Source organism: Salvia splendens, chromosome 17, assembly GCF_004379255.2.
Source record: "Salvia splendens isolate huo1 chromosome 17, SspV2, whole genome shotgun sequence".
Classification (NCBI taxonomy): domain Eukaryota; kingdom Viridiplantae; phylum Streptophyta; class Magnoliopsida; order Lamiales; family Lamiaceae; genus Salvia; species Salvia splendens.
Window position 1 is genome coordinate 7255043 of NC_056048.1, and position 14225 is coordinate 7269267.

The 14225-nt window shown below is 39.7% G+C and overlaps 1 protein-coding gene across 1 annotated transcript; it reads left to right on the forward strand.

Moving 5' to 3' along the window:
• The first annotated feature begins 3489 nt into the window (after positions 1-3489).
• Positions 3490-4916, forward strand: LOC121773853 (uncharacterized protein At3g28850-like). The gene has a single exon (XM_042170768.1). It carries the CDS (start codon positions 3595-3597, stop codon positions 4741-4743), a length of 1149 nt encoding a protein of 382 aa, XP_042026702.1. The 5' UTR covers positions 3490-3594; the 3' UTR covers positions 4744-4916.
• The last annotated feature ends 9309 nt before the right edge of the window (positions 4917-14225 follow it).

Sequence of the window (14225 nt, forward strand, 5' to 3'; positions counted from 1 at the left end):
CGGATTTCGGATTTCGGTTTTTCGATTTTCGGTTTCGGTTCGGTTTTGATTTTAGCCTAAATTCGGTTTTTCAGTTTCGGTTCGGTTTGGGCAAAAAACCGAACCGAAACCCGAATGCACACCCCTAAGAGCATCCACAGTGGGACGGGTGTCCCGACGGACTTTCCAAAAACACCTCCTGCCACGTCATAAGGACCTCCCACTGCACTGCCACGTCATAAGGACATCTCACTGCCCAATGACGGACATCCACAATAATAAAAATTCACAAATTCACCAAATTAAACAATTTACGGAATTAAAATTTCGACACGAATACGGAGAAAATGCAACCACTTTATTTAAAACAAAAAACATACATAATTATTAAAATATATATATAGTTAAAAAAAACAATCTCAAGCTTCGACAAATGCCGCCCCTGTCTCACTCCTCGTCATCCCCACCGCCAGTCCCGTCGTCCTCGTTGCTAGTCCCGGCGCCACTATGGGGCAGGGGTTCCATCCCCAAATCGCTTCTCACAGTGTCGATGACATCCTTCAACATGATCTTGTATAAAGGATCACTCGCTGCATACCACTTGTCCATGGTGTTGAGCATACTCTGCGTTAGCTGCACACGGGCGAGATTGTTGAGCTCGGGAGTGACCAAGGATGAAGATTCCGATTGGACCTCGTGGGACTCGCTGGCGCTTCCCCTAGCCATTCGCATCGCGGTCTTTTTCCCAACCGGGCGACGACGGCGGGAAGATGATTGAGGGGTCGGGAACTCTGCCTTGACATCAGGGAGTTCGTGGGAACCGGCATTGCTGCTGTACTCCCTGGAGGCGTTGTTCTTCGTCTGCTTCGGCCAGCCAGCTTCAACACCCGCACTAAACTTGGCGGAAGTATAGACCTCCCAATATTTGAACTCCCCGAAACGCAACTCACTGTCGGGGTACTGTTGGTGAGACAGAAGCTTCACATCATCGGCGGACATGCCGCTTGATGTCGTGCGGAGGTTGTTTTGGTAGATGCCGGCAAATCGGCTGAGCTGCCTCCTCAGCCGCTCCCACGGTTTCCGGCATTGCTCTCCATCGTGAGGCTTCCCACCTGGCGGTTTGAATTGAAGGTAGCTTTGGCTAATGCGCCACCACATTCTGTCGATGTGCTGGTTAGCCCCGATGTAGGGATCCTCGACTACACCGACCTAGGCCTTTGCCAGCGCGACGCACTCCTCTATGCTCTAGGTGGTCCTCTTTCTCCCGCCGGCTTCCTCCCCCACCCCCTCGGCCCCCGCCCCATCCTCGTTCCCCGCACGCGAGGACGAGGTAGTGCCCTTGCCCTTCCCTCTCCCTTGCTTCCGCGTCCTCCCTGCCGCCGGTTGCATCTCAGTGGGAGACTCCCTGACCAGAGATAGTCCCAACTCCTCAAAAGAGAAAGTCTCGATGCCGGTGAACTGAGTCTCCAGAGGAGTACTCTGTGGGGAATCACTCGACAATAAATCCATGTAGGGGCGATAGACATTGTCCCCAGGTGATTGGGGGACCCCCTGTCTACTCCACCAACAGCGGCAGGCATGCCCTGCATCATCCCAGTCATCATCATCCTGGGCCTTTGCGGCATCATCCCCGTCATCGCGGCACTCACCCTGGGCATTTGGGGCATCATCCCACCCATCCCTGCACACCACCGGGGGGGGGGGGGAGGGGGGTACATATTGTAGTACCCCTGCCTCATCCCCACCATTTGGGGTTGGGCATCGTTGGCGTCATTCCGGGCATCATTCCGGACATCGGTGCACTTCCGCCGGCGTTTCCCCCCAATTCTAATGGGAAACATCGGCGTTTGTGTCTTGCTCGTGGCGGGGAAATCACTATCGTAGTGCTCCATTTATGTTCAAAAGAAATGAAAGTATAGAGAGAGAAACTCGTTAAAACAAGTGGTGCGAATGAAATGAAGTTCAACGGGCCGTATATATAGAGTTTTTTTTAAGAAAAAAAATAAAAATCGGGACGCCCATCGGGAACCCGCAATGGCGGACGTCCCGACGGACGTCATCGGAAATCCGCGGAACTCCGGTGTCCGCAAGCGATGTCCGCGTCCGCCTCGCGCTCGCCTAATGGCGGACGTCCCGCGCGGACGTTCGGCACGCCGGTCCGACGTCCGCCGCTGGGATGCTCTTAAAGAGGATAGAAACCCAGAATCATATATGATATATCCAAGTCATCATCAGGGTCCTCATCTGAATAAGGTATCTCGTCGTCTGAATCACGAAAATAGATTATCTCCCCCTGCCGGAATCCTCTTTCTCGGCACAAATCTGCTCAATGTCACTTCTGCATTAATTGAGAGGTTTCCGATCACCATATATTCGAATGTTTTTGCCGTTGCCGGTGAAACAAAAGATTGAGATGATTGTGTGAAGAAAAAAATCCAAGGCTTCACAGAGCAGATCAAGAGAAAGCTCCCTTGATTTTAACAAATTAGAGCTAATAAGGGAATGTCATAACAAATCATTCACAAATTCAAGATGAATCAATACCTTGATTCTCAAATGGAAGGACCACTTGCGCTCGGTCGTTTCACTCCTTTTCAGACAACTGTAGACGTGCACACTGGATTCTCCCCTTCTCAAGTTATTACCAATTACCATCAAAGAAGAGGCTCATTGAATTTCCCCTCGGTCCATCCACTGGTTGAACCATTTGCTCTAAAATAGCGCTCAGTAGCCCGGGCCTCATGCAGATCCGAATGTAACACCCAGAATAAGCTAGAATTTTGGCCTTGTAATAAAAATATCAAACTTAGAAGGTATGCATGTTGGATTTATGATCAAGCAATGTGGAATTAAAAAGTGCCATATAACAAGAGGAATCAATTTATACAAGTGCTCAGAAACAATAACTTAGTTTCAAGAGACTAATGCTCTCCCTTTTTAGACGTTAGTTGTCATTCTAATTCTGTTAGTTGAAACAAAACTACGACAAATATAGAAAGAGACATTCAAAATTATTGACGAATATGTTCGTTAAATAATCAAATCGTAGTAGTATAATTTTATCTTTTCTTGACACCACTTAAAATTCAAAAAATCGAAGTTTGGACAATATGTTTGTTCCACTACAAATTTGTAGTTTCCTTTTAACCATTACTCTTTGTCTTGGACCCCAGCCATCAACTCACAAATAAAAATATTTGTGGGTCCATTTTGAAAATAACAAAAGATACGAGGGCATGCCCCAAAATATTACTCCCTTCGTTCCTCTGTAATAGAGGCGTTTAATTTTCAGCACTCGTTTTGAAAAAATGATAATAAATAATTAAAACAGAGAAAATGTAAATAATAGAAAAAATAATACAGAAAAAACTCTTAACTATATTATTTTCTTTTTTACATTATCTTTTTACACTTTAGTAATTTATTATAATTTTTTAAAAATGAGTGCTCAGAGTGAAACGCTTCTAAAGAGAGACAGAGACGGAGAGAGTACCACCTTATTTTTCAAATTTCAGACCGTTGGCCAATAGACAGTGTAGTAACGGTTTTTTCTTACTGTCTTAAAAATAAAAAAACAGAGCAACATTCTGAAAAAATCACTCTCCCCCAAATCAAATGGGCTGCGTTTCGTCAAAGCTGGTAGCTAAAGAAATTCAGGAGAAAAGAAAATCACTCAGAAATGCCGATTACGCCCACCACGTCGTCTCCCTCACTTCAACCACCTACGGCGCTCTCTCCCTAGACAAAGCAAAGGTTCAAAATCCGATTCCAGAATGCGAGGTGGAAGAAGCAGCGAGTAAATCTTCGTCGTCGCCGCTCCGGGAAGAGCCGGCGGAGATAATCAACTCGTGGGAGCTCATGGAGGGTTTGGAGGAGGAAATTGCCATCGCCGTCCAATCAAAAAAAAGCCCCAAATCGAAGCTTTTCAGGGATTCAATGAGCCCTATGAAGTTCCTGGCTTCTCCGAGGAAGGCGAAGAAGGCCGCGGGGAAGGAGAATAGGGGAATTAGGTCAACAGAGAATAGCCCCAAACCGATTTTGAAGGAGAGCAATGCTAATAATAATCACAGTGTGAAGAAGCCCTCTCCGAAACTGTGGGCTTCGATCAAGAAATCCGATAGCACGCAATTCGATTCAGGTGTCGTTGCGTCGTCGAGGAGGAGAAGCCTAGGGCCGCTGTTCGATCCCGAGCTCGTGGCTTCTCTAGAGAGAGAGGTGTCGGAGGAGGAAGAAGAGATGATTAAGAACAAGAGCAATGCCACATCGGGAAATTCGAATGCATTGCTTGAATCTTACACGAAGAAATGCCCTCCCGGGGGAGAGAATGCGGTGGTGATCTACACAACCACGCTGAGGGGGATCAGGAAGACTTTCGAGGAGTGCAATGCGGCGAGATCCACGATCGAGTCGCGGAACGTGGAGGTTATCGAGCGGGATGTGTCGATGCACTCGGCGTTTAAGGAGGAGCTGAAGGTGCTGATGGGGAGCCAGGAGGTGAGGGTGCCGTTGGTGTTTGTGAAGGGGAGGTTGATTGGCGGGGCGGAGGAGATGGTGAGGTTGGATGAGGAGGGCAAATTGGGGATTTTGCTCGAGGGGATCCCGGAGGCGGCCGCGGACGGGTGCTGGCGGTGCGGAGGGGTGAGGTTTGTGATGTGTGTGGAGTGTAGTGGGAGTTGTAGGGTTGTGGGGGAGGATGGGAGGAAGAGTGTTAAGTGTGGCAAGTGTAATGAGAATGGCCTCATTCAGTGCCCTAAATGTGTGTAAGTTATCTCACTTGCTCTTTATTTAAGGATTAATATGATTGGAACCTTATTGATTGAGGTTTGATTTTGCATTCTAAGATGTATTTTAGGGTGTAATTTGCAAGCTTCGTGAAGTGTGTCTTTTTGTGCATTGAATTGTGTTTTGTTTGAGAAATGTTATACTCACTCCGTCCCGCACTACTCGCACATTTCCTTTTGGGCACGGAGATTAAGGAATGAGTGATAGACAAAGTCAACAATTACGACTGTAGGTATAAATTGTTACTAAAAATGGAAAGAGTGCAAATAACTTGGGACGCCCAGAAAGGAAATAAGTGCAAGTAGTGCGGGACGGAGGGAGTACTACTTATTGACATAGATATGGGGATTGATAGGGACAGGACGAGGTTATGGGTCGACCACACATGATTTCAGAATTCAATTTCTAGTCAAAACAAAATATGCAGAAAACGACTTGTTGAAATTTTGTGGAGGTTCATTACAAGGAAATGTGGAATTTATCAGTTTTTATTGATGGTGCTTTCAATCTTCTTGGAAGATTATGAGATAGATGATGTATGGTGAAATTAGATGAGATCCATTTTAACAATCAACTTTTTATGTCTGAGAATAATAGTCTCATGTATGTTTTTCATCAGTTGGCAAATAATTTAAAATTTTCTTATTGTCTTAAGTATCTTTTTTCAATCAGTTGACAAATTATTTATAAATTGTCTTATTGTTTCATGTATCCTTTTTCATAAATCCACAAATAATTTATAGTTGTCTCATTTACATTTTATTTTTGGTAAATGAATTAAATATTTCACTTACTTCTTCTACTTGCATTTATTATAAAATATACGACTTGCATCTCACTCATTTTTACTATTCACTTTCCTTTACAAGATTACTTTTTACCCTTTCAATTGTTTTAGGATCTTTATATTTCTTTCATTAGTTAGGTGAGGTATCAATTGAGAGACTGAACATCTTTTGAATCACCAACAACAACACTAATTATACAAGTAGTACTATAGTTTGTGGTTCAGATGGAAATGCCGGTTCATGTTCCAAAAATATTGTAATTATAATCGGACCATAATGGACTTCTTAGTCTCTAATTTTGAACCATGAATCACCAGTTCTAGTTTAGAGATCATCGATTCCAGTCAGATTTTCATTTTTTCTTGTTTAAATAAAACATTGTTATGAATTAACTTGTACTTATAACTTATTCATTAATTTAAAACAGTAGAATATATAAATTAAATTTAAAGCAATTCAATAAGCACAAAAATCAATATTTTATTGATTTGAATTAATGATTATAATACTCTTAATTGATGAAATGTCCTCGTTAGCTTAATTGAGGATGATATTTTGCAATTTAATTTTAAATATCAAGTCTATCTATGCCCTTGACGTTCATGGTAGAATTGCGAAAGTACTGCAAGTTTTCCGAATGAGCTAGGAATAAAGAATTAAAGTATCTAATTCAAATCCATTGTCAAATTAGCTCGTTTTATAAACTGCGGTTACAAATAAAGAATTCATGTATTTAATTCAAATTCATGAAAAAATTAGCCAACGTTATGTAAGAGCACTAGCAATGGTGGCCCTTCTCAGAGCCTATCTCAATTTTTTCCTGTCACGTCAGCAGACCCATCTCAGAGCCTATCTCCATGCAATGAGAGCTCATCTCAGAGCCTATCTCATTTCCACATCAACACTATTTTTATATTTTATTTTTAATTATTAGTCTGAAATAAAAATGATATGAAATAGCAGAAAAAATAAATTAAAGACAACTCAATAAAAAATAAATTTCATTAAAAAGAAAATATTCTACATTTATAAAAAATACAGAAAAAAATAAACTAAAAATATTGATAAAACATTAAAAATATTGTGACTAGAGAAAAGTAAAATGTAGAGTGAGATAAAATAAAATGAGATTAAATGTGAATAATTGGTGGGGAATGGAGTATATATAGAGGGTAAAAAATGAATTTAAAAAAAATCGGCCTAGCCGATACATCGGCTGAGGCGTGGAGGCCGAAAAGAGTGGCCATCAGCCCCCTCTCCACAATGGGAGCCGATAGGAGGCCGATCGATATGCCCTTGCGATCAACCCCCATTGCCAATGCTCTAAGCGATATTTACATTATTTTATATTGTATTAGTACTAAAATAATTAAGATAAAAATTGATTTCATCTCAAGATTAAAAATCTAATTTTATATATATCATTCCATGTTCCTATTTTTCTAAAAGGAATAATTAATTTGAATTTAAATTGACTAATCAAAATTGATTACAGGAGTATTACTTTTATTTTTAGTATTCGATTATAATTTATTAAATGCAGATACGCAATGCGGCTTCTACCACACTATCGGTCGAGGGTCGTGCATATGCTCCTTCCGCAATAGCTATTCTTCAGTTACTTTTGAAATATTATTTCCGCATCGCACTACTATAAAGGTTTCAATAGTTTGAAGCGACGAATATAGTATCAAGTTATTAGAGGAAAGATAAATAATGGACACACATTTATGAGATCATTGAGATGTAAATTTGAGACCTCAAGATCTATCTGTGATATTCTTCATCGCTCTACCTCTACCTTTAAAGTATAGATTTTCATGTTTTATTTATATGTCTTTAGGATACAAAAATAAAAATACTACTAAAGAAAAACATATATTTTCACTTAGCTCGAATGTTCAAAACACAAAACAAAAAATTTGCCGATGTCACCAAAAATTTATACTACTATATCCAGAAAATACGAATATATATCTTGTTTTCCTCATTAATTCAATTCAACAATATCAACTTTTCAATGTACTTCCTACAATTATTTTACACTTAATTTTAATGGATTGATGAACTAAAACTCTTGGTGCAAACTACAGTTTCCCTATAAAAGTTATGTAATCAAGAAAAAAGTGGTCTATCATCTATGGATTAATTAGTAGTAGGTATATAGCTTTAGGGTTGTGATCAATTGAGATTTTTTAGCCTAATTGAGAATTGAGATGCATTATTAGTCATTCATTTTTATTAAATGAGTGGTCCAGAATTTGCCACATGAAAAATATTTTTAGATTAATTAATTATGAAAGGGTAGAATGGTAATTTCATGGTACATTTTATTCAATAAATACTTTTTTTAATTTTAATTTTTTAAAAAAAAATTAAAAAAAATTACATTTTTTTGGTCAACTATATATACAATTAATGTCAACTATACACATATAATGTCAACTACATATACAATTCATGTCAGCTACACACATATAATGTCAACCACATATACAATTCATGTCAACTACACATATAATGTCAACTACATATACAATTCATGTCAACTATACACATTAATGTCAACTATAAGTTGTTGACATTTGATGTCCAGGCTATTGACATTTGATGTGCATGATATTGACGATAATACACTCGAGTTGATATAATCTACTTGTAGTTGACATTTCAAAAATGTTATGGATGAGTGACTGAAAATGCATCTCAATTCTCAATTAAGCCAAAAAATCTCAAAATAACGTGACTCTATAACTATATAATAATAAGGAGAGATGATTTAATTGATGAAAACGTTTATAAAACCTAGTCCTAGCTAACTCTACGTACTTAACTCTATGACTTCCTATATAGTACTGACTTTTAAAAAACTCATAAAATTGAGGTCTAGACAACATTCTTCTTTATAAGTCCACTATGCACTTATACGGCCGATTCAAAAACCAGCTATTACAGTTCAAAATAGGTAGGTTTTTATCATTCTTTTATTTTTCATAAATTTTCCTAGTTTTGGTCCAAAACTAAGGGTTAGCCACCAATTCACGGCTATAGTATTAATCAAAGTCGGACTAATAAATCGATAACCGGATATAGTTGAGTCCACCAAAGCCTATTGCGGTTTGGCTCATAACCATTGATCCAGTTAAAGCTGACCTTGCAATTCCGGTTTATTAACCGTATTACTAATATTATACTAGTACTAGTTTATGAGAGTTTGACCCAACTCTATGGTAATTTAAATTTTAATTAATCATGTTTAGTTTCTTCCATTTTTTATTTGTTAAATAAGTGTAGACATTTGTAGACTGACCAACATAGCTCCAGATTATATATAGATGATCCCAAATGAGTAAATTAGGTTCTTTGATGCGTAGCATATTTCTTATACTTTTCTCCCTAAACTACACACTTTTATGTTAATTATAACTCATCAAGTGGTATTTGTATTGAAGTTTAGGAGGTTTGGAAGCTGGAAGTTCGCCGGGGGAACTTGGTAAAGCATGCAGAGATCAGAAATTTCACCCGGTCGGGCGATTATGAGCTTCAAAACGCCCGGTCGGGCGATACGCGTAAAAGCATGAGGAGAGTCCAGAAAGTTCGCCCGGTCGGGCGATTCTTGTCTCTAATTTCGCCCGGTCGGGCGTTTGTTTCTTTTAACTGCACTATTACAGTTTTGTGCGGCGGTTTTCTTTTCCCAATGAGAAGGCTGCAAAAAGGAGGGAAGTGACGTGAAGGGGGCATTAATTAGGAATGGAGTGAGGAAAATAAAAGGAGAGGTGGCAGGGGATTGGAAAGAGGGGGAGTTGACGGCTGGAAAGAGAAAGGAGAGAAAGAGAGAAAGAAGAGAGGAGGAAGGTCCGGCCTGCTCTCCGACGATCCGACTCCAAATCCCAACTCCACTCACGAGAGCTTGAATCCTACGGTTTTAATTGCAAAATTCACCATGTGTATAGGCTAAGCTCTCTATGTTGCTCCAAGTTGTAATCTAGGCTTGTATGGATATTTTTACACCATTGATTTCATATGTTTGTGTCCAACTATGTGCTCAATATATATTCACTATGTTTTTGGCTAATAACGTAGTGATGTTAATTCCTCGGCTATTGTCTCTTTAACATAGTTTAGGAATGATTGATTGTTGGATTGCTATCGAATTAGAATTGTTCAGAGGATAATTTGATAGTGGATTAAGTAGGTGACTATAGTAGATGATCTTTTATTCCCGCGCTTCCGCAGGAATTTAATATCATTGAAAATTAATTCATGGAACAAGTGTTCAGCTGACTGTGAATTATACGTCGCAAACATGTTCAGTGCACGCGATTAGGTTGATGTTTTAATCCCTTCGTATGTTTCATTGTTAAAGGTGTAGAATAATACAAGCCTCGTGAGCAACTTGGAGTGACATCTTTCTCCATTTTCGTACCTTAGTTTGTAAATTTAGTTTATTAATTTTGTCAATTCTTGTTAAATAATCTACGCCTCCCTGTGGTTCGACACTCTTTTACTACAACTGCATCTGTACTCTTGCAGAAAGTTGTAATTTTAGAGCTAATTTATTAAACTTGTGTGTTCTTAATCCATTAATATAAAAGCTCGAAAAATACACATCAATAACATTTGATAATATCTTTTGAGATTCGTCAACTATGAGACCATCCATTACGCGTCTCGCCCGCGTCTCGCGTCCCATCCCAGAGAGATGGAACCCCGGCGCGACGCGTTGCAGCTCGCCGTCCCGTCCCGCGCCGTCCCGCGTCTCGTCCCGCGTCGCGTCCCGTCGAGCCACGAGACGGGCTGTCTCGCCACGCGCCTAAGCGACGTGGCGCGACCCGGCGTCGTGCGTGACGCCCACTCGCCGGCCCGCGAGTGGGCGTCGTCACGTGCTGACGCAATAAATATTTTTTTTTAAAATTTGAATTTTAAAAAAAATAAAAGAAAAAAAAATTTGTAACGGTAATAATACCGTTTTTTTGTTTTTTTTTTAATTTTTTTATTTTTAATTAATTTTTTTACTCTATAAATACTCCTAAACTCATCCTCATTTCACACACAACTACACATCTATTCTTCCTATCATCTAAATTTTCTCTCAAATTTTCTCTCAAATTTTCATATAACAACTCAAGATGTCCGGCGACGGCGACGGCAACTACGGCGGTTCCGGCTCCGGCGGGTGGGATCTCAACGCGTTCGGCGATTGGGAGACCATGATCAACACATTGGGAGGTTCCAGTTCATCAACGCCGGGGACCCAGGGTTCGGCGACGCCAGGGGGGTACCAACCACCCAATTTTGACCTTGATGCATATGTTCGTCCCTCCGCCCAGCGGTATTCGCAGGGATTATCCCAGATCCGGGAGGATTTTCCCGTTGATCCCACGCCGGGAGTAGGCCGAGGCAGTGGAGGTGGCCGAGGCGGTGGAGGTGGCCGAGGCGGTGTACAACCCCAGGCGGGCGAGGACGAGGAGGAAGAGGAAGAAGATGAAGAGGATCTAGGCCGGCATCTGTACAACAACCTCGAAACGCTGGCGGTGTACAACGCCTGGATCACCGTCTCGTACGATCCCATCGTCGGGAATCAACAATCTCGGAAGTGTTTCTGGGAAAAGGTCTGCGAGGTCTACCACCAGATAAAGCCGAAAGGCTCCCGCAAGCGCAAATTTAAAATGCTCCGCTCTCACTTTGACCGAGTCGACCGACAGGTCAAAAAATTCTGCGGCATCTACTCGGCCGACGAGGCGCGCTACCAAAGCGGCGCAACGGCAACCGACATTTTGACGTCCGCTTTGCGCGCCTACTACCAGGACGAATGTCATCAATTCAGATTTGTTGATGTTTGGCAGGCCGTCAAGGACGAGGAACGGTGGGCCGGCGGTTTTCGCTCCAGCTCGGGCTCAACCTTGAAGCGCACGAAGCATACGGCGAGTGGCCAATACTCGTCTGGTGGTGACACCACTGAGGGCATCAGCCAACCTGAGGCTGAATCCCAGGAGTTTGCGGGTACGGTCGGCGATGCTGGAGGATCCGCGAGTGGGCGCCGTTGGCCGCAAGGGACGAAGGCGGCGGAAGAGGCTAGAGCAAGGAAGGGCCGAGGCGAATCAAGCCAGCCGGCCTCGGGATCGGGCTCGCGGGGAGGCTCGGACACACTTATGGTGGCGTACATGACCGCCACAATGGCGGACACTTCCCGCTTCTCGTACGCCCAATTCACGGCCTGGTGGAACGGAATTGTGTATATGGCAGCACAACTTGGCCTTCCGACTCCCTCTCAACCTCGACCGCCTCTGGAGGATGATTAGCCGACGGAGTAGTTTTTTTATTTTTTCTTTAAATTTGTATTTTAAATTATGTTGTGTGTTTTTTATGTTGTGTTTTTTTTTATGTTGTGTGTTTTTTAATAAAGTGTGTTTTTAATAAAGTATGTTTGTTTTAATTGAATTGGGTTGGGAAAAAAAATAAAAAATGAAATTGAATGAATAGTAATTAAGGGACGGAATAAGGGACGGTTAAGGGATGGAGCGTTGCAGGTTCTGTCCCTTAGTTAAGTGATGGAGGAAAAAAGGACAGTGGGGCCCTCAAATAGTGGTCAAATAGTATTTAAGGGACGGTTTAAGGGACGGTATAGAGACAGCGTAGTGGATGACCTGAGTTAATTTCAATTTAACTACTTTTTAGCTATTTTTAATATTTTCATGACCAAAGTGCCCTCAAGGCAATGAAAGTCATTTCAATCTATCTTCTCTCTCTTTTTTATTAAAATATACTAGCATAATTTATTCTCATTCTTTCTTCATCTCCTTTCTTCTTTCTAATTTTTTCTTTCCCTTTACCCTAAAAACCCTAATACCTCAAATATAAAAACCCAAAATATGTAATTTACTCTCTATTCTTCATTAAAATATGTAATTTTGTACCATTTAAAATTCCAGTCCAAACAAATCGCCGCCTCAGAAATCAACCCAAAATCTAGAACCAGGATTCCCTAAAAATTCAATCTTTCCATAAGAAATTCCAAAGAGAAGTGAAAGGGGCATGCATGAGGAAGTATGTTTTGTAGAGAGATGGGGGTGTTGAATATACTCTGGTGTGGTGGAGGAGCATTGTGCATAAATTAATATTTGTCTTTAGGGTAAAGGGAAAGACAAAAGATGAAAGTGGATGAAGAAAGAAAGAAAAATAAATTAGTACATACTTTAATGAAAATGAGAGGGTAAATAGATTGAATTGCCCTTCATGGCTTTAAGAGCATTTTCGTCCAAAAAATATTAAAAATAGCTAAAAAGTAGTTGAATTGATATTAACTTATAATTGATGAACTTTAAAAGATATTATGAAATGTCACAGATCAAATTTGTTCATTTAGGATAGTTGATGTACTTAAAAAAAGATGTTCCCTCCTAAATATATGTTAGAAAATTAGGAAAACTGCTAGGTTGATGATTTTATAAAAATATACTCCATACTAATATTAGTTGGTGGAGGTTTAAACCCTCAATTTTTACGCCCTTGGGTGACTTATTGCGAAACTAGTTCTCATTAAAATACATACTCAACAAATTAAATATAGCTACAAAACAGTAAAAATCCATATGGATAAATTTAATTCATGGTGTATTGGTATATACTTTTTCACTTTTATAAATCGAATAGAATAATCTGGATGATAAAAGTAGCATCTATAAATTTATAATTGATGGATTGGATTACACACGGGATTTTTGCGGCGTGTGTGACTATGAAATGCCCACGAATTGGAGGGTGAAGCATCCGATACCGCTGAAACCACGTTTTTTCATCATTTAACGCTAAAATAAAGCGACGTATTCTCGCGAGAACGACTTCACGTTTGATGTAATCCAATTTATTATTAGTATGTGTATTGTATGTCACACCTCACATGCATATAAATACTCCTAATTATTATAAAATCATTTTCTTGATGCTAACCTTAGAGTTAGACCAATCCGCTTTCTATTTATGTTGTTCAAATTCTCGAACCATTTCAACTTTAACTCTAGCAATTAAAGTATAATTAATATATTACTACTCCCTATATCTTTTCTCTTTTAAGTTTTATCTATCATCCAAAATTAATTTCATTGTAATAAACTAAAAATGTACTCCTAATTTATTATTTAATTTTTTTAATCTCTCTTTCTTCAATTTTATCTATATTTTTTCTTTAATTTTCTACTTTAACAATTTTATATATTAAAATTTGTGTTGTTTATTAATAAAACTAATTTTAATGGATGAATGAAGTAAAGTAAGGAGGGACAACTTATCAAACTACTCGTTGGAAAATCATCCACGTGATCAATGTCCCATTCTATTAAGTACTATAATAAATGAAATATATAATAACAACAATGAATGATCGAATATCAAATTTAGCAACTTGCACATTTAGAATAAAGTGAGCATTTTTAATGGTTTGTTAGGTCCGTGAACTTTGAAAATATCATTTGAGATCCGTCAACTACTAGTTAATATTAATTGAAGTATTTCCTATTTTCAAGTTTTTTGGGATGAAATACCCTCAATGCCTTGAAGAGAAATACCATCAATTTATTAATAGTATTCAAAAACTAAATAAAATATTTTAATACTCCCTCCGTTCCGCGGTAGTGGAGACGTTTCTTTTCGTCACGCGATTTAAGAAATATTGTGTTA